Below are 25,588 nucleotides of genomic sequence, written 5' to 3'. Positions count from 1 at the left end.
TTGAGGTTCTTTTTCTTCATGCTGTGCTTCTGAGAGTAGGAGGGTAAGATCAGTTTTAAAAAAAAACCCTGCAGCAAAGCAGTGTTGCCAGCCCTCATGATATTTTATTACTTAAAGCCACAGTTCCTGGTGATAGGTGATGTGGTGATCTCCGCATTCATTTAAGGAGAAAAAGGGTTTGTTTCTTGCCTTCTTGGTTGCAGAGAAAAGCTTGAAATTGTGATGAGTGCATCTCAAAGGGTCAAAAACCAGAAGGCAAATATCAAAAGTTTGTTTTGAGGTTTTTTTAAGACACTCTCTCATGAGGCTTGGGGGTCTGATTCATGATTTTTGAGAGAGGTGATTTTGGTAAAGGATTTGCTGCAGGTTTCCTTCAAGGAAAGTCTTGTCAAGTTTTGGTATTGTTCTGGCAGAGACTGCTGCTCTGTGCTTCGCTACTTTCTGTGCTCATTCCATCAATGAGGGTCACTTCTTTTATAGAACCACTCTTCCGTTTGTTTCCAAAGATGACTGCAGGTGCAGAGATTAAATAACTTTTTTATTAGGATCTATGGAACGTCATTAATGCCTTGAACTATTTGCATCTGAGAATGTCACACTGATCGCCTGATGAAGAAGGAAGGCAGCCAGTCCAAACAACTACGTTAAAGTTTTAAAAAGGAAATATTTCAGCAATTTATAGTGATTATGACTATTTTTAATTGAAGAAACTTTGTTTCATGGCAGAATAGAACTTTGTATCCCCATAAAACCTAAATTCTAGAAACTTAAACCAGCTGAGCAGTTCCTCTGTACCAGGAGTCGGCAACCTTTCGTGGGCCAGGTCAGTTTGTTTACCTGCTGTGTCCACAGGTTTGGCTGATGGCACCTCCCAGTGGCCGCGGTTAGCCGCTCCAGACTAATGGGGGCGGCGGGAAGTGGTGCAGGCCGAGGGATGTGCTGGCCACTGCTTCCCGCCACACCCATTGGCCTGAGACGGTGAACCGTGGCCATTGGGAGGTGTGATTGGCCGAACCTGTGGATGCGGCAGGTAAACAAACTGGTATGGCCTGCCAGGGTGCTTACCCTGGTGAGTCGCGTGCCAAAGGTTGCCGACCCCTGCTCTATACAGAGAACAGAATTGGAATTTGACTTGAGTGCTCTAAGTACTTGGGGTTGAGATTTTCTGGTGTCTGTGCTAGCTTGTCTTCCTGTTCCTGCTGTTTGTCTTGTGGTAGCTCCTAGAGGTCTTAGCTAGATTTGGCTCCCATCGTTCTAGACACTGTACAATCACATAGCAAATGCCCCAATTACTCAAAACTTAATGAAAACGTATGGGACTGTATGTGTGGTTTTTGTTCTTCTCTTGGCATGGAGAAGGTGATATCTATTGGAGCATTTCTAAAACTGCAATCTGCTGTTGTCTGGGCAAACATTAGCAACTTGTTAATCTCTTTCCACAAAGAAGTGCTCTTCCAGAATGTGCCTAAACTAGGGAAAGTGGGACCTGTATTGCTCCACCAAAGACAGCAACAGTGGAGGCTAGGCAGTAAACAGAGTTCAGATCTGTGTTTGTAGCCTTGTCTTAAAAACTGTTTAAAGACAAGCCTGGCACTGTTGAAGCTTGAATTAAAATTATGAATGTTAATTCCAAAATCTGTCAAACTTCTCATTCATTTGTACAAATATAATGGTATGTTAAACTTAGTATGTATGGGATTTTTGAAAGCTGTTTGAATTTAAACCCATTAAGTCCTCCCTGTGCCTTCAAGATGATGTAAACTTGCCTTTATTTTGCAAGATACATATATCTCGCATTTGATTATTACTATGTAGTTAGACTTGGGAGACTGTCTCCGGATCTCCCTAACTGAGGGGTCTATTCTCCCTCTGTGCATAAACTCCCATTAATGTTAATGAGAGTTGCATGCCCATTGGGGGAAGAACAGACCCCCACAGAAAGCATCAAGTTTTACCCAATATTCTCCAGGTAATTAAATATCATCCACTTTCTTCTCCTTTACTCTAAATTGTTCTGGACATTAAGTTCAGCCAGAAGTCTCTCTTGTGGGTTTTTTGGTTTGTTTGTTTGTTAAATTTAATTTAAAGATGAAATTTTACATATGGCTGACGAAGTACTTCTCTTCCCCCCCCCCTCCAAATTTTGTACAATGTCTTTTATTTAGAAAGATTTATATTAAACTTATCCCAGGCCTTTTAAAGATGACTTGCATTCTGATTTCTGGGGAATTGAACACTTGTGGTACAATTTAGAAACCACTTATTTAAGAATAGAAACATTTGGATATTGGTATTTTGAATTGGCCTAAAAGTATATTCATTCTTGCATGTCGTAATCAATGCTTGTAAATATCCCACAGGCATTCCTTTCTGAAATTCAAAATCTAGTTTACTAGTATATACCATATTAGAACATTGAGATAATTCAGACACCATCTATCTTCTAGGTTTGTTCCTGTCAGGGAGAATTATTTTCATTAATTGGCAAACAATCAAGATCACAGTCAGGTGTGGAGTGGAGGAGGGGCTACCTTTTAATAACACAAATACTTAATTAACCTGGTTTAAGATTGCACATACTGTTCAGTAATAATAAAGTAACCACTTTATGCAAAATGGTTCTCAGGAGCCAAAGATTTGAGATAAAGGGAAAGAATATTTAAAATAGATCCTAGTCTGATTCAGAGTGCCTGTAACATGCAGTTAGTTGTAATGAAAGTCTTTAATCTTCATTTTTTAATGTGGTAGGTGAAATTAGATGCTTTCACAGCAAAACATGGCTGTCTGGTCACACCGAAGCTGTCTAAATTTGCTATTGAAATGATTGCATGTTAGAATTTGGCTAGTTTTGTTATGAAAGTTTATAGCAAGTTTATTTATAACTCTAGACTTCTTTTTATGACTTTAGTATATACCAGTATTCATTTGAGATTGGATCTTTGTGGGTATCTGCTGTTTAGGCACAGCCCTTAAGGAACAAAGGTCTCATCGAGACTGAGTTGATACAGACTAGATTAGTTATGAATACTTGTATAATCTTGATAGCCTGTTAAATTCTGATATTGACAAACTCTCTGCTTATGGATACATTTGTAGTTTTAAACCAGTAACATTGGTTGTTAGACTAACAATTTCTAGTGGCTTTGCAGGAAAATAAGAGAGAGTGGTTATGTGTAGGAAAATAAGTTGTTGGAAAAATACTCCCTTCCTCAAGTGCACACTTTTGACTGTTTGAAATGAAGACCCTGAATTATTGCAATAGCTGCAAAGATTCATTTCTGTACCTTTCCTTCCCCTATTTGTAGACTACTACCCCCAAAACAAAATGGGGCATAAAGACTGAAAATACCTCTTCTTAGCTTTTTTTAAATGGTGTTTCTAATTGATGCACAAGATTTTATTGTAAATTTGAGATCACTTAAAGGGCTATATAGAAATCAGCCATTTAACCTTTGAAATGGTGCAGAGTTTATTGTGCAGTTAAAGTCCAATACCATTAAGCTTTGTGGTTAATGTTTGTTCTGTTATGTTACCTGTGTTTGCCACAGTTTGATCGGTCTGTTTTGAACTGCAAAGCTGCATGTATGATAAGATGTTCGTTCCCGAGTCTATTTCTTGTTTTTCTGTGTTCAGAAATATGTAATCTCCTTAGCTCAAACACTTTCATAACATATGGTTGTTAAACTTGTAAAGAGCAACAATTGCAGTGCCCTTATTCCAGACCAGTACTTGTAAATTGTTTCTTTTGGGGTGAATTTGATTTAAAGCAAATTGATTTAAATCACTAGTCAGGAAGACTTGATTATAATCATGGATTTCTACATAAAAGTGCATTCTTGGTGGTTATAACCTTAATACATATTCTTCACAACTCAGAGATAGCTGTAACTTTCATTTTTAGAAGGAATACACTATACATTTTAAAGTGATTTATTTTGAAAACTTTTCAGATTAGTTTTACAGCTATATCAGAAAATGAATGATTGTTTGTTTTGGTTATTTCATTTATCAAAGGTAATTGAAACAGATATTTATGAAGTCATTGGGAGGTGAACTATCTCCAATTCAACAGGTTAATCATTAATATTTCGAGGATTTTCTTGCCATTCTGTATTAGGAGGAGAACATCACCAGACCGACATTTAAATTGTTTTATTTAACTAAAACAATGATGTTGTGTATTCTGGATTTTTTTTTCTTCAACAGCAAACATATTATAATGAAAAAAGCAAGCATATGAATTTTTGAATTTAGTTAAACATTCAAGTTTTTTAAAATCAGGTTTGTTTTTGTTAAAATTGTTAACTAAAATAGTTAATGAAATATTAAAAACCAAAAACAAAAAAACCCCAACATTAAATCGACTGTCAGCCAGGTCAACATGAGAAACTTAAAATATTGGCTTCTGCAGCTAACTCAGTTGTCTTCACCTTCATTTTCCAGTTTGTTCATAATCTGGAAAAGGAAAACAAGCTTTCCTGCTTTTTCAGGTCCAAAACGATTTCTCAGTTTGGAATGAATTAGTCCAAAGGAAGAAAATATTTTTTTCTACACCGGGAGAAGAAGCTACTGCTGTTAAAAGTGAGATTATCATTTCAACAGTCTCTGAATCCAAGTGCTTATTGACTTCCACCAGTTCACTGGTGTGACTTTCTTTAAAACATCATCAGCAAACATATATTTCTTGAATGGTTCACCCTTAGCTTTGAAGTTTGATAGTTGGCATTATGGAGGGATGATTGCTGGATGCATTTTGTCAAAAATCCGATTTTTAATTATTTTTTTTAAATCATTTGATTTTTATCCATCCTGGTTTCTTTAGTGGATTACTGTAGTTTTTAGTTGGCTTTTAAAGCAAATATGTGTTTTGAAATTCTTTAGACAGCAGTTACTAATAAACTTAAACTTCTGAAAACTAGGAAATACAGAGTTAAAGTAATGGCTCTCAAACAAGTCTCCCACAACCATAAATATAACTTCTCCTTGGAGCTCTCAACAGTCATTTGTGGGGGAAGAAACAAACCTGACCCATCCCTAACAAAATCAGCTACTTCCAGTGGTGTGCTGTGTAGTGTCCAACACAATTCTCTTGTCATTCCTCTTCTTATATGTTCACTGAACCTAACTGTGTTAGCTTGAGCTGTATTGATCCAGAGAGTTATTGCAGCAAGCTGCCAGAGCTCGTGTTGCCATCTGAGGAGAGGTGTAAGTGCAGCTGGAACCGGAGTAATTGGGGATCTGTCCCCCTCCGAATTGTTATGCAGGAGGCTTGCATAGATGATCACAATGGCCCTATTATTTCTAAAAATCTAAATGTCTGAAAGGTGTGGGGCTTTACATTTTTTGTTAGTGGCAGCCATGAAAGTACAGATGTTTTATCGCCTCCAGAGACTAGTTGGTTAGTACGTACCATAGCATCTAGGAGCACTGGTGATGGACCAGGACTCCACTGTGGTAGGTGTTGTACAAACACAGACCAAGTATGTGAAGAAAAGGGAACAGAAAATTGCCTCATCCTGTTCGTGCTCTTGCATGTTCTCAGTGCACACCAGAACTTCACATCTGTGCTCATTCACTTGTTGCTGTGCACCCTCTCTGCCATACATGCTTCACTGTTGCTGTGGGAGTTCCAACTGTTTGCTGGCACATACATCACAGTGTACCACAAGTGTGTCAGAGCCTACTGAAGGTAGAGGAAATGCTAAGGATAGAGACTAATAGATGTTTATATGGCAAGTCTTTGGTTTGTTCTCAGTAGATCAAGTGGTATAGTTTAGCCTTAGCTAGCTTGTGTTCACTAAGCTTGACCTAAATTTGGACTTTATCCTAATCAGTACAAGGTCTAAGTGGTTTTCCCCTCACAACTCTTCACCCTCTCTGCTGTCTTCCACGTGCTTGGGGAAGACAGCAGTCCTATGAGCTCTCACAGGGACTTGTTGGGCTGCATTGCTCAAACAGGGCTGAGTTAAGGAGACATTACCTTAACTCTCTTTCCTGGGTTTCAGAGGTTTATGCTTAGCCTCCCACCAATTCTGGAATGGCACATGGCAGGATTAGGTAACCTTAACACTGATCTAACAAAGTTTGTTGGTAGTGAATATTACTAGATCTTTCAGTAGCCTTTGATACTGTTGACCCTGAGATGCTTTTATCATGATATGACTGAGAAGAAATATTTTAAAGTAGCTCTACTTATTTCAGTTGGAGGGATCCCAGAACACGGTGATAGGTAACTTTTCCTTCTCAGACCTAATTGGTGCGAGATAACATGCTTCAGTGTCATCAGTATGTTTATGCTCATCTTTATCCGTTGTGGGGGCTGTAAGGGAGAGAGTTCGTTACTCTTCCAGTATTTTGGCAGAGAACAGGATCTGGATTAAATGTAGCTACCTTAAACTCCTACCAGATAAAGAAAAAGTGGTGCTGATCTGATAACGGTAAGCATTTTGAGATAGGAAGATGCCTTCATTTACTTGCCATATCTAGATCTGTTTCAGGATTCTCTGATAGAAACTGTGTCCTGAAATTTCTTTCCTTTCCTCTGTGGCTGAAACATTGTGCCCTTACGCTCAAACACAGATGTTGGCCATAGTCATCTGTCGTTTTGCCACCTCTGTAGCTTTTCCAAATGCTGTCCCTGAGACTAATTGTGAAGGGGACTCCTACTGCCTTTCCGAGTGCATTTTTCTGTGTATTCGGAAGTGGTTGTTCATAGGCTCAAGATGAAACTGAAGGGGCTGATCCCTGTCTTAAAAAGAAAAGAAAACAAAAACCCAAAACCAACTCAGGGGCCCAGCTACATGGCAGACCTCTGTTAACTGTCATGCAAGGTACAATTTCATTGGTAAGCTAACTGAAGGGTGGAAAACAAAAGGGATGGATGAACAGACTGTTCTTGCTTGTTAGCCTTCTAATTTGGAATTTAACTAATCTAAACCCAAGCCTAGCTATGTTGTGAAAGCACAGCCAGATGTATTTCCTTGTCATTTTCTATGCCAGTCGTCTTGTCTGGACTCTCTAACAGTTGTGAACGGGGCGGGGAAAAATCTAGATGCCTTGTCTGTTCTCTGTTATCATTATGCTGTTGGAGGTTATGATGTATTTTTGCTACCTTTACCTGGGAAATATTTTTTCTCTTAATCTTATCCATGTGCCGAGACAGTGAGGGCTGCCTTAAAATGCTTGTAATAAATGTATTGTGATAATTGTGGCTCTGTATCTTGTGGCCAGCCGGCTTTAGAAACTTCAGACCAATGCAATAACTTCTAGAGTCAGTTAGTATTTTCATGCACTGATTCTGGACCAGAATGGACAGTGACCAGACTAGAATTTTAAATTAGTCTTTTGGTAGTGATCCTTGCCTTTTGATTTGTCTGTAAAGTAAGGTGTGGGGTTTTTTTTATTTTTTTTTTCCTCCGTCCTTCTGTTTGAAGAACAAATGAATTTATTGGAGACCAAATTATTAAGATTGGCAGGGGGTTACATAAGTGTTTTTTTGTTTTTTGTTTTTTTTTTTTTGAAGAGTTGAGCATTGAACAATTCTGTTATCTGCTACATGAGCCAGAATTTGTCCACTAAATATCTTGCTTTTTTGTGGATAGGAAGACTGACTTACTGTCTGATGTAAATACTTTTCCTTCCCCAATAAGTTTCTTTACTTTGCTGTGCTGAGACTAGACTTGAAGGTTTGCTGTTAAAGAAGGGGAAGACAGGTAATAATGATAGGCTGTGTTTTCCAAAGCTTGTGGGTTCCCCGCCCCCAGCTCTTAATTTTGTAGTGCAATTATTGGACAACATGGTGATAAACATTAAGGCCATTATTTATTTATTTATTTAAGCATAATTTTCAACTGCCTGTTCATTGTTGGGGTAAGCAGCGCATGCTAGGCAAAGTCTGAGCCAACTTGCAAGCCAGTGATAAGATTCGTAATGTAGCGGTGTTAAGTGTTTCTCTTGTGTATAAATATCTTTTAATTTGTTTACTCTGGAAAAGAAAAAAAACCCCAAGAGTAATATTGTTTCCCTAGATAATTATATTGGCTATGCTAATAAAATAAAGGTACAGTGAATGTTACTTAATAGATGTCCACTACTTTTAGGCCTCATGCTTCTTGGATTAACTGTAAGTAGTTGGGGTTTTTTTTTGGTTGTTGGTGTGTGGGTTTTTTTTTTCCCTTCCTTAAACTGCATACTATGACATTCTAGAAACTCATAGTGGAATGAATGTCATTTATGCTGTAAATGAACTTTAAATGAACCCTGGAGTTGGCATATTTAAATAATAAAAGGCTAATAGACATAAAAATTAAACATCACCATAATAAAGGCTTTCCTTTTTCCTTTGCATTGTAGAAGAGGAAGATGGCATATGGGAGAATGGACTGTCTTACGAATGTCGCACTCTGCTTTTCAAAGCAGTTCACAACCTGCTGGAGAGGTGTCTAATGAACCGGAATTTTGTGCGCATTGGGAAGTGGTTTGTGAAGCCTTATGAGAAAGATGAAAAACCTATAAATAAAAGGTAGGCTATCTTATCTCTCAAATTTTGTTTCACTTGCTTAATTTACTGCTTAGGGTGGTGATTTTTAACTACATGCTGAGAAGAAAATGGTTCATTGGCATGCTCTCATACTTTCTGTGCATGCTCTGTGGTATAAACTTGGTGTGGGACCATGGGTCCTGTGTCTTCCTGAACCACACTTCTACACATTCGTTGAAATTTTCTTACAAGAGAATCTGCCTTTGTCTTCTCTTTTGAGAATCAAACCTGATATCCAGTATGCAACAATGTCTTGATGTTTGCCTACCCTCTCAAAAGCAGCAGCAGATCTCTCCTGTACTGCTTTTCTTTCCCCCACCATGAATGGATTTCTGGGCAATCAGGCAGAGAGTAGATAAAGGTGAAGCAGAGACTCACAGAAAGGAATAGAAAAAAGGGGTGAGGTACACAAATAACATAACTGGCCTGTTTCAGAGTTAAGGGCAACACTGATGCCTTTTTCTCTGTGCAAGTAGCTTTTGGGCCTGGGGAGCATTTTAAAGACCGTACATGGGAAAAGGATAAGCCACACATAGCTCTCTAGCCTGAGGCATTTGAAAGGGGAGCCACTTTCAGCACTCCTTTGACAGAGACAGGGCTGTGTGTCTGGCTACTAGAAGGGTGCCCAGAATTTCATGAATGACAGAAAAGACTAACTTTTTATCTTTGCTGGAGCAGTTTTTCAGCATGGTTCAAACAATGGCTTGATCCTGTCAATGTTGCCTAGCAGTAAATAGCAAAACAAGGTTAGAAAGTAGGTTTCTTTCTCATTCATAATTTTAGGCTTTTCTGATGCCTGTTTGTTACTTCCTCTGTGCTGATGCTCTCTACTCAAAATTTTTGAATTTGTCCTTCAGGTGTAGGCATCCTTTCCTCTTCTGCACCATACTATTCAGCCTAAACTTCTGTTCACTCTGAGGCATCCTTGCCCTCGTCCTTTCTCCTGTTTGCTGGCAATAGGATATGTAGAACACTGGAAAAGAGTGTATAGTTATGGGCATGGCCAGTGTTAAGGAACGGTAATTCCAAGGACCATTTAAATCTGTCTTTGGTTATGCTACTGCACCTCTTCCCATAATCCAGTAAAAGTTGTCAAAATTGTGTAATGATCACTAACTTTATGTATCAGCTGGAAAAACTAATGGAAACACTTGTATAACAGCAGTGAAATGGCTAAAGATTTGATTAACCAATCTCTGTTAAACTTCTTTGCGTGATAACCTTGATCTCGAGTAAACGCCTTACTACTGTGAAATGGGATGTAGTATACAACTTCACTGTTTTAACATGGGGCTAGTTTTAAAAAGTCATGCTTAAATTAATATGGAAAAGTGTATTTTAAGGTCTAGAATCTTCTTTTTTAAAAGCTGTCTGTGTAAAACCCCAGAATAATCTCCCAAATCATGAGTCATTACTGGTTTTCTTTTTTTTCTTTTTTTTCTTTCCTGCTGGATCAAGTACTATTTCTTCTGAGAGGTGTGAGGAGGAGAAGAAGAAATCATGTTGCTTTGATAACAATAGGCAAATGTAGATATCTACCTGATAATCTGAAAGCTACCTGGCACAGTAACTTTTTGATGTGAGAAGAAAGAAATAGTTTTCAGGAAAACTTGTGTCCAGCTTCTTCCAGTATTTCTTCCCTATCTCATCTCTAGATTCAGACTGACCACTTATGACAGAGTAATGTGCCTCATGTACAGGGATGATTTGTATGTGGTGCATGCCACATTCACAGAACTATTGTGTTTTAAAGCACTTCCACCAAGGGGTGTAGCAGTACTTCTCTGTACCTTTTGATGACTGGTTGGTAGATACTAGATTTTTTTATTATATAAATTAAAAAAAAAAAAAAAAAAAGAAAATCAGCTTCTCAAGGAGGGGTTGTAGAGGTGGTATTGGGGCAAACTATTGTTTTTGTTCACCCTTGCTCTAACAGTGTTTCAGTAGTAGTAACAGCAAGTGGGAGTATCCAAAGATGAATGTGGTTTACATTGGGGGAGGGATGTATTGGTGCCCCCCCCACTTCCCTCCCCCCCCCGGTGTACCTGGCTAGGCAGTTTTTTGACGGTGACTCTGTTCCAGACCTTGCCAGTTACCATACTGTTGACCTCCAGATTGGCCTACTGCTCCATGCTTTACATGGGGAAACCTTTTTTGAAGATCATTCAGAAACCTCAGTTTTGGGATTTAGCTGCCTGCCTAACTTAGTGGTACTTCTCGAATTGAGCATCTGTGCTCCATAGAATACTCGGCAAATTCTTAGTTTTGTACATTGTTACACTCCTATTTTTCATGATTGCATCCTGATGTACATTTTCCCAGAGTGTAATTGTAGCAAAATCAGTTTAAACTTACACCAAATAAGGATTTATCTCTTCATATTACACCTCTACCCCGATATAACGCTGTCCTCGGGAGCCAAAAAATCTTATCGCGTTTATAGGTGAAACTGCGTTATATCAAACTTTCTTTGATCTGCCGGAGTGCGCAGCCCTGCCCCCCTGGAGCACTGCTTTACCGCATTGTATCCGAATTAGTGTTATATCAGGTCGCGATATATCGGGGTAGAGGTGTATATCCCTTAAGGTCCTGTGCGGCTGATTGTATGGTTGTAAATGAGTAGGTGGTAAAGGAAATAACAGTTGCATGGCTGATACTCTGCCAAATTAAGTGTTATGACCTGGATAGTTTTTATTAGGTAAGTTAATAATTCATTAAAAGTCTTACCACTGAAAGCACATAAAATGATTAGCCTTTTAAATGTTCTTACCTTTACTTTTGTGTCCTTCAAATCTCCTGTTGACATAGCCTTAAGGCAATAGGCTTTATGTTCTCCCAAGAAACCCCGCAAACAAACACACTGAAGTGAGCCAACTTTTCTCTGGGTGGCACTTGTGCATAGTTCAACCACTTTAGTCTTGCCAAAGGTACAAGTGAGAATCTCTATGCTATTAGGGTACGTTGCCTCCCTATTTTTCTCCATCAGAAAACCAAGTAGCTAATGTATACTTACAAATTTGCAGCGCTGCAGCAGGGTGTGAAAACACACCCTCTCCAGCGCTGCAAATTGCGGCGCTGCAAAGCGCCAGTGTGGTCAAAGCCCGTTATTCCCCACAGGGAGGTGGAGTACGGACAGCGCTGGGAGAGCTCTCTCCCAGCGCTGGCGCTTTGACTACACTTAGCGCTTCAAAGCGCTGCCGCGGCAGCGCTTTGAAGTGCTAAGTGTAGCCACAGCCTAAAAGTTCCTGTGTCCTTATGAAAGAGTTAAATATTCCAAATCCACAACTGCTACTTTCCTCTGGTTGGAATGCTCTGAAACTTGTCATTTTATTGGGTCTGCCTTTCTGTTAATAATTATTGTATGGTACTTAACATAATCATAGAATAAATCAGATTGGAGTAATTAGTTAAATGTTACCCCAGGTATGATTCTTCATTAAGGACTAGTTTGATTTATTAAATAAAAGTTAAAAACAAGTGCTGATGTATAGTGATATGGGTCTTGTTAAATATTAGGAATAAATACAATTTGCTGAATTTTACAGCACAAACTGCAACATCATTAAATGTTCCATTTTTTTTTTTTAAACTAAGCAATTCTGATTAAAATGAAACTACCTATATGCAGCTCAGTTGTAAGGCACAGGAAAATGAAAACAGACTGCAGACTTAAAAAACCTGTAAATGTGTGTGTAAATTAGCAGTAGGACATAATATAACTACAGTTTCTTTTGATGGAAAACAAAACTAGCTGCACAAGGTCAACAGGTAATCCTATTTAAATCTTACTGTCTGAATGCAGGAAACTGGATATTAATAAAATACAGCTTTTTACAAAAATATTGTTTTGCATCACATCTTCAAAGAATAGAGAAGTTCATAATTGTACAACCATAAGTAGTCTTCGAAAAAAGTATTCTAGATGTAAACATTATGAAGGCTCATAGGCTTAAAATTAGGCTACATCTTGATTTCAAGGTGTTCATGTCCTAGCTCTCTGAAACTAACAACTTACTTCACCACCCTATTCTTGCTCGAAAGGAGAGGGCAGATGTACCAACTGAAGAGAGAGCCTTGTTTGTGGCTATGTTTGCACACCTACATCCATGGTGAACCCCATTATGGTATGTTGTGTTTTTTGTCTGGCTGCCTAGCTGAGAAGTTACATTTGCAGTGTAATAGGAGTTACTCTAGAGGGAAATTATTTTTGCAATGTTCATCTTGACTACCTTTTTAAAGTAAGGAGGGAGTGTCATAGTTTGGGTCTTGAACACACATTCCTGCAACTCCTGAGGCTGCGTACCTTGTTGCTGTCTACTACCAACATCCCTCTGGCAGATATGGAATAGCTCCAAGATAGCTGCCCTCTTCAGAAAGGTCATTCTGAATTATACCTTTTGGGGGGTTGGGTCTGTAGGTGGATGAGTTCATCTCAGTGCTAAGGGGATCAAAGGACTGACTCTTCTTCCCTTCCACATCTAACAGAGGAGTTAGGACTACACACTGATAGCTAAATCCAATCCTATGGGTATCTCTTATTTAGTGCTTCAATATTTGGAGTGTTGAAACCAAATTACTCACTCATTTCTATACTCTTAGAATATGCCCTGTATCAAAAATAATTTCTTTTCTTACTATGCAAATCCTTTTACAATGCTTATCTTCAAATCAAACAATGTCAACAAATTTTACAGCAGCTCTGAGATTATACTGGCATTTTGAACTGGCAGGAGAGCAGGTGATGTTTTTCCTTTTACTGTAGACAGCTGGAGTTGAGAACTGCTATAAGTAGGACAGTGCAGGATAAACAGCAGGAGCTGAGGGCATTGATCACATGATTGTCTCTTTGGAATATTGGGTTGCTACAGAGACCGCTAGCAGACAAATTTAGCATTTGACATAAGAAAGCAGTTTTTCCTTGTCTGAATTAACAGAAGTTAAAATGGTTGTGACTTCACTTGGAAAATCTAAAAAATGAGATGGCTCTGGATTTTAGTTCACTTCAAGTTCATGTTTTAGTTTTTTTTTTTTTTTTGAATGTCCAAACAATATTATACAATAAACATATAAAGGATATTAATTACCTTAATTTCCAGTATGTCAAAAGGCAGCGTATACTGAATTTTTTATTTGAACAGATAGTTCTTGCCTTACTAAATGTATTTACTTGTTCCAGAATAGGCCAAAGCACTTAATGAAGGTGTTGGTATATTTATCCTCAGATAGAACAATGTTTGGTTATGTCTTCCAAAACTGTGTTCCTATCCAGGCTATTTTATTTTGTATAGCAAAAGTAAATTCCACATTGAAAGCAGCAATTTAGAACATCAAGAGATAATTGAGATTTATATTCTGAATAATTAAAGAAGGCTCTAATATAAATACATACTTTAATATTGGTTTTTGGGATTTGAGATACAGGGCCGTGAAACCACTGTTTTTAAGTATTGCTTATCATTGCAAGTATTTGGGTATATTTGCATCTCACATTTAAAAATATAGTATTTGTTTATGAGAAGGCATACCACATTGTGGGTTTTTTTTAAATCATTTGGACATAAGAAAAATATATATATTCACAAGTTACATATATTAAAGTATAGCAGTTTTAAAAGCTTACTGATAATTAATAGTCACTGTGTCCTTGTGGTAAAGATCATATGAAGCCTGATGTGATAGAGAAGCTGCTAGCGGAGGGCAAAAAAAGGCATGAAGTGAATTGATTGATAATAGATTGAATTAGCATGGTAAGTAGTACTGCAGTATTCTAGGTTGTTCATACTTGGTGTTTTCTTCCTAAAGAACTAGATGGTGCATTAGCTTTTACAATAAATAAAAAAAAGAACCATAATTCAGGGTTGTCAACCCAGACTTAAAAAAAACCCAAAACAAACAAATCTAAACGATCGCTGAGAATTTTTAATTGGCAAAAGAAAACACAATACAAATCCAGGAAGCTTCTGATACACACAATCCAACTTCATATTCATATAATAACTGCCCTTATGAAAATTAAAAAATGGTAAAATCCTGCTTCTTCCCACCCCAAGTAAAGGCCATGGAGTTTCTTGCTGCCAGGCTGTTATCATGGAGTAGAAATGGAGTGGAGCTGCCAAGTTAGATGTTAAAAAGTGCTACCAGAGCTGTACAGATGTGGGTGGCCACAGAGAAAGCAGCTGTCCAAAGGGGTCCTTGCCCTGCTACTAATCCTCATCAGTCCAGCAGGGCGTGAAAGCACCTATTCATGGATCATCTTGGGTGAGGTTTGTAGCCATATGTCCTTCTCCTCAAATGCTCCTCTACGGGGAAATAGGTAAGCAGGTGGTCTTGAGGAACTGCTCCTCTTCTGTTAGCTCAACAAACCACCTGTGGTTTTGCTGACAAGAAGAGAAGTGGGGATAATATGATGTTGAGCATGTGACCAGGTGTATAATTCCTATAGACTTATTTTTCTCTGATGCTTATGTTACAGACTAATGTAATCTCTTCCTGTCAATTGAAAACCCTGATAATGTACTTTCTGTATGTTTTGGGTTGTTTGTATTTAGAAAAAAATTAATAAGAGTGTGTTTTTTTTCCCCTCACTTCCTGCCTTTAAATAAATAAATCCTAATCTCCCCATCCTCCATGGAGATGGCTATTTAAATAGAATCTCACCCAAGTCTAATTAAATAAAATAAAAAGATCAAAGAACTTCCTTGGTGTATTTTAAAGCAGTTGACTTGTAGACCCTTTTTAAAAATAACTATTTTGAGACACTTGTGCCAGTGTATGATGCACCATTCTGGAACTGCTGGTCACTTGCTGTTGTCTGACTGACAAGCAAAGCCATCATTCACTAAGTGCCCCAAAGCTTTGGTGCTGAGGATTCTAGGTCTTGGCCAGTGTCTTCCAAATACTCTGATGGAAATTCCATAGCATTCAGGAACAGAGGTATGTTAATGGGAGAGCCTAAACATATCAGCTAGAGTTCCTACCCCCAAATAGGCAGAATGTTCTAGGGATTTGAGCATGGGCTTGGAAGACAGGAACCTCTTGACTTCTGATCCTAGCTCTGCCAATTACTGAGCTCAGAAAATGACTTAATCTTGCTGTGTCTGCTTCCTGCCTCTGTAAAATGGGGATGATAATTACATACCATATAAGATTACTGGTAAATTTAATTTCAGTAGAACCTCTTTAATCCTCGGCAGATTACTCAGTTTTGTGACTAAACAATTCAAATTAAAAAAGCAAGGATATATGATAAAATGTAGTTGGTTTATTTTGTCAGCTGTGATTTAGTTGTGTTTTTTTTGATATTCATAGATTACTGGTAAATGTGCTATTATGTGATGTGTATATTATACATTAAAGACCTCATTATAGCAGTCGATATTAAATTGATGCTAGGAGAGACTCCAATCTTTTGGTGCAGATGTGAAGTGGGCAGTTTAGTGAAGTGTGGATTAAAGGTTCCAGTGCATCTGATGTTTTGTGAAGCACTTAGAAGTTATAAAGCTAAGAAATAGTTGAACAAATTACCTTTCTATCAAGGAGGGTACTTCAAAATTGGTGTATTGGAGATGCAGAAACATCATGTATATGAAAATTCTAGATTCTCCCCCCCCCTTTAGTCTTTACTAAGATTTCTATAAAAGCAGGACCGTTATATACTATGTGGACATCTTTTTCTGGTCCTCCTTCATCCCAGGTGAAATCATCATCCTTTGTTTTGACACTAAATCACTTCCACGGTAACTAGTTGATGCCACTGTTTTATAGGATTATGACTTCAGGTGGTGGTGGGAATGCACCAGGAACATATAAACTCTTGGGAAACAAAGATCCAGTTTTGTGCAAATTCGTATTAGTAGCAGGGAAGGAGAAACACAGAAAAATAATTTTTAAACAGAATATTTCTAAATATACTTTATATAGAACTTTAAAACACTCAGTTGACTTCAGTGTTGATCACTTACTCTTTTAATAATAATTTTAGTAATTCATGTGCTATTTTTAGTTAATCATGCACTCTTCAAGATTTTGGTTGGACCTCGGGTCAGGTTGAACATTTAAACCAAGTCAAGCTCAGATTAGTAAATCATATTTGTCTACGTGGTTCAGGACTGACCTAATACTATTCAAGCTTGGTGATGAGAACTTCAGTAGAATTAACCCAATAATTGACATAAGAAATGGGTCACATTTTGATATTGGCAAAATTAAAGGCTTATTTTTCTGTTTTAAGAAAAAAAAGAGAGAAATATAAACTTAACCCACTTCATTCAAATCTGCTAACGTTCTGTAACTCTGTCCTCTGTATAACTGCATGCACTGGAATTTTTGCTCAAAACAGAGAGATTCATATCTTTTTAAAATCATAAATATGTGAAGAAAATATTATAGTAGCTAGCACTTTCATTTGTTTTTTACTTTAATGTTCCAAAAAGAATAATTTTAGAGAAAATACAAACCTTAGCTTCATCTTAGAAAAGTCATCAAATTTCTTGATACATTGTAAACAGTAACTATCTTCCCCTCCAGACTATTAATTATTAATTTAATTAATTATAACTTGGTTGGGTCTCAAACAGCATCTCATGGATGGAGGCAGCCAAAACGCCTGCTTCAGCCCCTGTGGCCTTTGACTAATCATTGGGCCCTTCAGGCTGCCCAGCCTAAGGGTATGCAATTGTTCTCTGGTTGTGACTGAAGACTTCAACATGATAGACTGGCTAATCAGACGATGAGGAGCTTTCTAGTATATTTAGCTTTATAAAATTCTTAGTTTTGCTATTAAAGATAGAAATGCATTTTTTAAGTAGGCTAATATTTGCCTCTAAAAGATGTGTACTTCTCAGTCTGGCATTCAGCTCCCCTAGTAATGCTTCAGAATTGCAGGACAACTGCATTTACAAAACTGTGCCCTCTCTTCTCCCACTAAATACGTGATACAGTATTCCGTTAAATGAAACATGTGACCTAAAGTTTTGTGCAATGTTCAATTGCAGAAGTGCATTAGTTTGTGGTGTTCTTTCAAGAATGTGGCACATTGAACATGCACAGTAGCTGTTAAAACTAGCTCCCTCCCTCGCTTCCCCCCCCTTTCGGTCTTGCATTGTTGCAATGACACTGTAGTAACGATGGGCATCCTGTTGGAAATTTTTTGCTTTTTCCTCACCCTTCCAGTATGGGTGACGTGGTAAAAAGAAGGCTTGTCCAATCTAGTCTTCAGCTGTGCCATGTGCAGTTACTTGTAGCAGCAGCTTCAAACTTTTAGTTTCTGAAAGAATCTATCCTGGGTCTCCAGTTCTATCATCTACTTTCCATGGGAGAAACTTCAGAAAATGACAATTAATAAAGGAAGAGGTGAAGAAGAGGGTTTCCTGCAACAATGCATATTGGAGACACTATTCAAGTAGGGCTTTCCAGACATCTTCCTCTTTCCCATGTAGAGATTCCAAGTATCTGTGCTTCAGTGCTTGCCTTCTCAACTAGACGACATAACTTCCCTTTTATTCCTTTGCTCCAGGCTAACAGATGAAAGTATCTCATGAGGTGAGGAAAGAATGCACGCTATGCCCAGACCTCCTTCGTGGGCTTGCCAGTTCAGGTATTCTGATCACCTGGCTCTTGTGCAGGCGTTGCCTCACTGACTTAGTGACACGCAAGTTCTCTCTTGGAGAGAGTTGCAGGTGTTACTCTGCTTTCTTTCTCTTAGCAAGATCTGAGCTGCAGAAGCCTCGCAGTTGTTAAATGAGGTTCATCAGGCCATCTTTAGAATATTGTAATTCATGTATAATAAAGTGGAAATAGTTTTCCATTTGGATTTTCAGTAAAGCACCAGTTTGAATTACTTTTTCTTGCTTGTGTCTTCTTGAATGAAGACTTAGCAGATGCTTGGTATCACCTTCCTTTTGGTTGGGCTTTACACTCTCATTCAGTTGCTTAGAAGGTGGATTCTTAAGGGTCTCTTTGACTTACATTCTCCATGTGGCCTTGAACAGCTTAATGGGACTTAAATTTTGTCCTGTGCAAATTTAGGGTGTCTATCTCTCTGAACATATGATTGTTCTGCTTTTCACTTTGGCATCAGAAGTGACTGTCCTAGTTGCTTTCACTTCTTGCAGGCATTTGAGTTAAGTTGGTGCTTGCATGGCTCACAAATTGGCCTGCCTGTATCATGTATTTTTGTGTTTTTTGTTTTAAATCTACCATATCAGAGATTCTTTAATTTCCCAGATCAGGGAAAAATGTTCTCCCTGTGGCATGTTGGCAGGGATCTTGAGTTGTCTCTCTCTTTTCTTGTGAATTAAGATCAGATAAGCATATCTCTCATACACCCCACCTCAAAGGAGTGGTTTATCCCACATAACTCTCATGTGATTGTAAGAAGGTAGGCACTTTTGAACTAGAGTAATTACATGCTAGGTGGTATTGTATTTCATAATTAAAGGCAAAACAAACAAAACAGTGTCCGCAGTTCAGTACTTTTATTATCAATCCTGCTAAAATAGTGACTGACTAGTTGTATGTAGACAAAAAATGATCCAAGGAAATAAGTTTTAGTTTCAAGATTCCATTGTGTGGTTATAAAGAAACAAAACTGTAAAAATTGAGAAATGCTTCTGAGGTCTGATCTGTGTGGGTGGAAAAACTTCTGTTTCATTGCTGACTCTCTATAATGCTTGGATTTTTTTTCTTTTTAATTCACTGTATTAACACTCTATAAATCATGTCTTAATTTATTTGAGTTGTATTGAGGAGGCATTTAAATGTTTTTTATCTCATCTTTACAGAATTTAGTAGCTTAAATTAATCTATAAAGAACCTTCATGTTAACACTTTGAACTAGCTTTGAAGGCGCATGGTAGACCCATGATGCATCAGAAACTGGGAGACCTGTTTTGAATTCATTTTCTTTTGTCACTAGGAATTTTATTGTGATTTATACTTTTTACATTGGTAGGACCTTCCTCTTTTGTCTATTATATACAAATTACATTTAAATCAGTAGAGTGAGTTCAGGAAACTGAAAAATTAATTTTCTGAAAGCACTTCGCTGCATGCCATATAAGGCACAGTCAAATTGAAAATGTTGAAAGTGTAGAAACTTTGAAGTGAAATTTCTAAAGTGTTGTTCAATTGGGAATATTTATACAGAAGCCCTAAATTTTAAGAGCATTGTCCAGTAGTATCTGTAAGATAATTTTTAGGTGTTCTGAATTCAATATTCTAAAACATAATCATTTCTCCTAGTTAGTAGTTCTCAGTCAAGTGACTATAACCTTTTCCTGTTTTCTGTTTCAGCATTAAACTTTATATTCAAAATTTTTAGGGTTTTTTTGTTTATTTTTAAAAGATCTTCAAAGGATTTGCATTTAAGATTGAGCTTGTACCTTTTTTAAAACCGCTTTGACATCCAAAGATGACAACACATGGGGTTTTTTTGGGGCGAGGGGGTTCTTTTTTTCTTCTTCCCTTCACTTTTAGAGAGAAATCAAGAACGTGATCTTCCCTTTTGTTTGATGACCTTCTTGATGTTTAAGAACATGTTTAGTGTGAACTCTCAGAGTGTTGAATCCTTAACAAAGAGCCTTTTTCCCCAAAAAATCTTTTAGTCAGTGAAGATAAATAGGTGTTAACAAAACAATCAATTTAATATCTTTAGCAATTCTCCTTAAGGCTTCAGTGTAAATATACTATGTATTTGGTTTACCCTCTTTCTCTTTTTCCAGTGAGCACTTGTCCTGCTCTTTCACCTTTTTCTTGCATGGGGACAGCAATGTTTGTACCAGTGTGGAAATCAACCAGCACCAACCTGTATATCTTCTTAGTGAAGAACATCTTACCCTTGCCCAGCAGTCTAACAGCCCTTTTCAAGGTAGGTTTCTGTGACTTATTTCCATACTTTTGTTCTTTAGATCAGCTGATGAAGGATTGCTCAAGGAATGTTGATGCCAAAAAGGGGGGAGAGGGAGCAGCAATGAAAAATACGTTTATGGATTTGTATGACTCTATGCTGCTCCATTCATTTATGGCCACTGGTTCTCTCACAACTTAAACTTTGTGATAAAGCTGATCAGAAGCAGCTAAGTCGTCATTCTTTTTCCTGAAGGTTAATGAAGGCGATCTTCCGGTGTATCAACTGGCCTAAAGCAGGGGTGTCAAACTCATTCTGTGGAGTGGTCAGATAACTAACTTTCTGGTCTAGTCCAACTGCAGAATCCTTACCTAATGATGTTTAGATCTTGCATTTCAAGATCTTGTTGGAAAAGTAAATAAATCTATAAAACTTTCCTTTTCCTGTCCATTAACTTACTCTCTGTACATCCATAACCTCCTGTGATCTCCCTGTCCCTCAATACTTCAGAATTCCCATTCTTAGTTGGGCATTCCTGCTCTACCTATCTGCTCCCCACCTCTGAAACAAACATTTGTCTTCCCCTTTGGGAACTCCTTCACTTTTGGCACTTTAGAGGGGTGGAGATGTGAAGAATCAGCTATTCTCTACGCTTGGTGCCATGGGGATCAGCATAGGTGGCAGCAGAAGTGTTGGGGCTGGGCAATGAAAGAGCAGGAGCCCAGTCCTGCAGACTCAGCAGTGTTAGCAAGGCAAGCTTGTCAAGAAAAAAACCCTTTCTTGGTCCATCTGGTGCCTTCTGGCAGCAGGGACAGGGCTGCCTTATGGTGCACATTACCTGTGACACTCATACATTTTGGGAGCCCTGTCTGCATTCCTACAGCTCCTCCTAAATGTCATGCATTAAGTATATCATTAAATTTATGGTCATATGTAAATTAGCTAATTAATAATTGCATAAAACATCACATATATGGGACTGAATAAACTTGGTAGCTGTGTAGTGACATCTCGAAAAGCTGTTGCATAGCAATAGGATCAGAAAGTGAACAGGAAGGAGGAGGAGATGCTCCGGTGTCCGTGCTGCTTTTCCCATGAGTTCCCTCTCCAGTCCCAGCTTGAGCTGTAGCGCAGGCTGGCTCCTTTTGAAGATGGGAAGAGAGAGCTTGGGGGCTGGATCTGATCAGTGTGCTGTATGTTTGACACCCCTATCCTAGAGAATGGGCTCCCATACTGGCTGCTATAACTAGTGGTTCTATGTGGGAACACATTAGCCTTGTCTATTAATACTGTTCCAGAAATGGTGCTGACTGTGGGTTGTCCTGTTCTATGTTTGCAGTTAAACTGTGTTCAGAAACAGTTTAACTGCACTGCTGCTGATGCCCATTGATAACAGGTAACTTTCCTAATGTAGGCAAGACTATCATATTTCCTTATGTGTAGTCAGTCTGACCAATGTCTATCATAATTTAATTGTAACAGAATGAGGAGGTGACTACATGGAGACCATTGAGCAGCAAGTTAACGCTATCACAAAGAAAGCGAAACCAGACTCTCAGATGCCACAAATTCATTTTTACCTTCACCTGTTCATGTGCACAGACAACTGCATACTCTTTTCTACCCATGATGCAATTTTCTGTCACAGATGTTCAGGTGGATTAACTTCTAACTGCTGTTATGGTACATTAATTCTTACATAACTCATCTTCTTTCAGTACATATAAATTTTAATGAGGTATAATAAATTCTTCTTCTAAGATGTGAGTGTAGGGTTCTTATTATACTGTACTGTAGTGAGGTACAGTCTAACCTGTCATTTAAAATGGATTATTTGGTAGTAGGTGTGGGCTGAAATCCTAGTCATGGAGGAGGTGCAAATCATTCTCTAGGTGTATCCTAAAATCATTTGTTTTGTATATCCAGTTATCCTAAGTCCATTTGGATTAAATGGCACACTCACAGGACAGTCATTCAAGCTCTCAGATTCATCTACAAAAAAGCTGATTGGTGAATGGAAACAATTCTATCCCATCACATCTAACCTGAAGGAGGGTTCTGAGGAAAAACAAGAAGAGATGGATTGGGAAGATGACTCTCTGGCTGCTGTGGAAGTCCTTGTAGGTATGTAATCTTAATGGATGTTGCTTCTTTACTGAAATTCTCTGGCCAAGTAGGAGCTGGCTTATTTTAAAGGTAAACAGTGATCTAGTAAACCTTTTGAATGTAAGAGATTCCTGAATCTGACTTTTATTCTTTGCTGTATGCTACACACTGTTTTGAAAATAGTTTAGCTTCCTGTATTTTGCTGTACCAGCCAAAATGATTCTATAAGTGACAAATCCTTGTCAATTACCTGGTGCAGGTAAGAAGCTTATTTTGGGTCCTATAGAACATTTTTATCACTAGAACATAAATGGCAGTTGACAATTTCTGTCCTGAAATCTGCCGTAGGAGTGATGTAATAGTATTTCTTCCCAAACTTTTGAAAGATAAGGCTCCTTCAGAAAAATGAAATCTCCCCTTCAGTCTCGCTGTGTGATGCTCAAGGCCTATGCAAAATGAGTGTTCGTTCACAGTAGATTGTATTGATCTTCATAATATACTTTTTCTTATGCGAGTTGGGGACTGGAATAGTTAACAATGTTGACATTTAAAGTAACAGTGTTGGCATCTGAATTTAAACCCAGTGAGGTGAATGGGGCGTTTCACTTCTCCGAGCTACTGCTTCAGGTTCTCTGCAAACTTGGGCAGACCTGGTTGCATTGGTTATACCAGGAGTCGGCAACCTTTCAGAAGTGGTGTGCCTAGTCTTCATTTATTCACTCTAATGTATGGTTTCGCGTGCCAGTAACACATTTTAACCTTTTTAGAAGGTCTCTTTCTATAAGTCTATAATATATAACTAAACTATTGTTATATGTAAAGTAAATAAGGTTTCAAAATGTTTAAGAAGCTTCATTTAAAATTAAATTAAAATGGAGGGGCATTAAATTAAAATGCCCCTCCAGAGCAGTGGCCAGGACCTGGGCAGTGTGAGTGCCACTGAAAATCAGCTCGTGTGCCGCCTTCGGCACACGTGCCATAGGTTGCCTACCCCTGGGTTATACAGTACGTGGGTCACATCTTCATGGTTTTCTCCACAACTATGGCTGCTAGTAGCTTTAAAATGAAGGCCAAGGCATTAGAGAACAATTAAGGCCTGTCCACTGTGTCCTCCCCCACTCTCCAAAGCTAAACTCTGACCAGAAACCTTTTGATTCAGCAGAGCCCTGTGGGTCAAGAGCTTTTGGAATGTTGCCATCTAATACAGTTATTTCTGTACCTCAAGTGCTGTAATGTGAAGGCTCTGGGTTTAAAACCTGATGATGATTCATGATGGGAATGTTGGTTGTTGTAAATATTAGAATATTTTTGCCTTCAGTTGTTTTAAAAAAAATAAAAAATCTAGAAGAGTTGAGAAATGCCAAATTCATGGTGAGCCATGCAAGCTTAATTTGTCGGCTTGTGCATCATGATCTTTAATCATATGCTGGCATACTGTCTTTTTCCACAGGACTGCAGCCTCATTTGTGCACAGGCTAGACACACAAGGGGGCTGAATTACAGTTGCATAGGCAGCTGTAAATCTGGCATTTGCTAATATTTGATATTTAATAAATGTCCTTTTACTGTTTTGTATGTAATATAATTGTAATTGAAGGTGTGGGGAAAACTAACCTACATGCATGATCACCCTTTTCTAAATCTTCTAAATTAGTCTTTTGGAGATGGATTTTGGGAAAGCTTTCTTTTCTTGTCTCTTAGAACCCTATGTGTTTTCTACTTCCCAAGTTTCCCATTATGTATGTATAATTGAGGTAGCATTTAGAGGCATGGGCCTCCTTTTTGCTAATAGTTGTATAAATATAATAGAGATGCTCTGCCCTCAAGAGTTTAAAGTCTAAGTATAAGACTTTAGAAAATAGGTAGATACAACAAACAGGTGAGGGCTACAAGGAAGCAGTGAGCTGAACTGGTCAGCATTGTAAAGAGTGCCTTCATAAACCTTAGCATTGAGCCTCTGGATTTGATACACGAGGCCAAGGATAACTTCTTTCCATAACAGCCAGTCGACAGTGCTCTTCAGTTGACCAGAGAGTTCATCATTGAATGATCTAAGACATTCCCAGTGATTGTTCCCACTGTACTCTCAGCCCCTGTTGAACTGGAATAAAAAACTGGGGATCAAATAGGAGGTCTTATTAGGCAGGACAGAGATCTTACTGTAGTAAACTTAATTGGAATCTCTGAATTTCTTTACTTGAATACCCAGATACCTTTTGTCTGTCATGTTTGTTAGCCTGTGAAATTTCTATTTAAGGAAACCCAGCATATATTTTCAGCTTTTTAGGAAGTTTTTAAAATATTGGAAATTGTTGACTTTACCTACCAGTTTCACCTCGCCCCTCTTTCAAGTAACGTATACAAAGCCTATGTCTGTACTCTCCCACCCTAAACTATATCCTATCTTGAGCTGAGATCCTGTACCGAAAGTTTCATAGGAGACTGAATTTTTACAGAAAAGAGATTGTAGTACAGATGACATACAGTACAATCTTATTTATACAAGTTATTTCTATAATTAACAGCTTAATTTTTAATCTATAAGTAAGACATACAAGGTAATCTCTTCCCCATTCATCTTTACAAATAATAATGGAAAGAAATGTGAAAAAAGAAAACCTGACTTCACTATTAAGCCAGCACAAATATGTGACCTTTATTTGCTAGGCTAAATTATTAGAAATGCCTTAATTTTACTGTAGCTAACTGTTTTTTAATAGTAGCAAAGAAGCAAATACTTGGGGGTGGGAGAGATTAAAATGAAGAAACTTCTACCAGAGTGGAGTTGCCACAATACCAACTATGAATTAATTGACAAGGAATGCTGCTGTTGAATGAAGTTGCTTTATTGGAGAAATTGAAAAAGTAGGGTAAATTATATTGAATGACTGACAAGTAACACATTTAGAATAGCAGTGGACAGGAGAATAATTACAAGAAAGGAGAGCTTGTAATGGTAGTGAAGCTCATCACATTAACTGGTGGCATAATAGCCGTTGATATGTTGGAACACCTTGTATAGAAAAATGGTTTTAGACTTTATCAGAATACCTCTGAACAAGAACTGTCACTGGTACTGCAGCACTTCCAATATATTA

The 25,588-nt window shown here is 38.0% G+C and overlaps 1 protein-coding gene across 2 annotated transcripts in view; it reads left to right on the top strand.

The window, feature by feature from the left end:
* The window catches only part of MED13 (mediator complex subunit 13), a 77,121-nt gene that overhangs the window by 14,325 nt on the left and 37,208 nt on the right, over window positions 1-25,588 (top strand). The window contains exons 1-4 of one of the 2 annotated variants that reach the window (XM_044993692.1): window positions 6,347-6,437; window positions 8,353-8,521; window positions 20,260-20,405; window positions 22,311-22,508. In XM_044993692.1, the coding sequence (XP_044849627.1) occupies window positions 8,445-8,521; window positions 20,260-20,405; window positions 22,311-22,508 (421 nt within the window). In that variant the 5' untranslated portion in view covers window positions 6,347-6,437; window positions 8,353-8,444. Of the gene's footprint in view, window positions 1-6,346; window positions 6,438-8,352; window positions 8,522-20,259; window positions 20,406-22,310; window positions 22,509-25,588 lie in introns of those variants that run through there. The other variant, XM_044993691.1, reaches the window with a different exon arrangement.

The sequence above is a fragment of the Mauremys mutica genome, chromosome 19 (assembly GCF_020497125.1).
Source record: "Mauremys mutica isolate MM-2020 ecotype Southern chromosome 19, ASM2049712v1, whole genome shotgun sequence".
NCBI classification, from domain to species: Eukaryota; Metazoa; Chordata; order Testudines; family Geoemydidae; genus Mauremys; species Mauremys mutica.
This window is presented reverse-complemented; position numbering and strand designations above follow the sequence as displayed.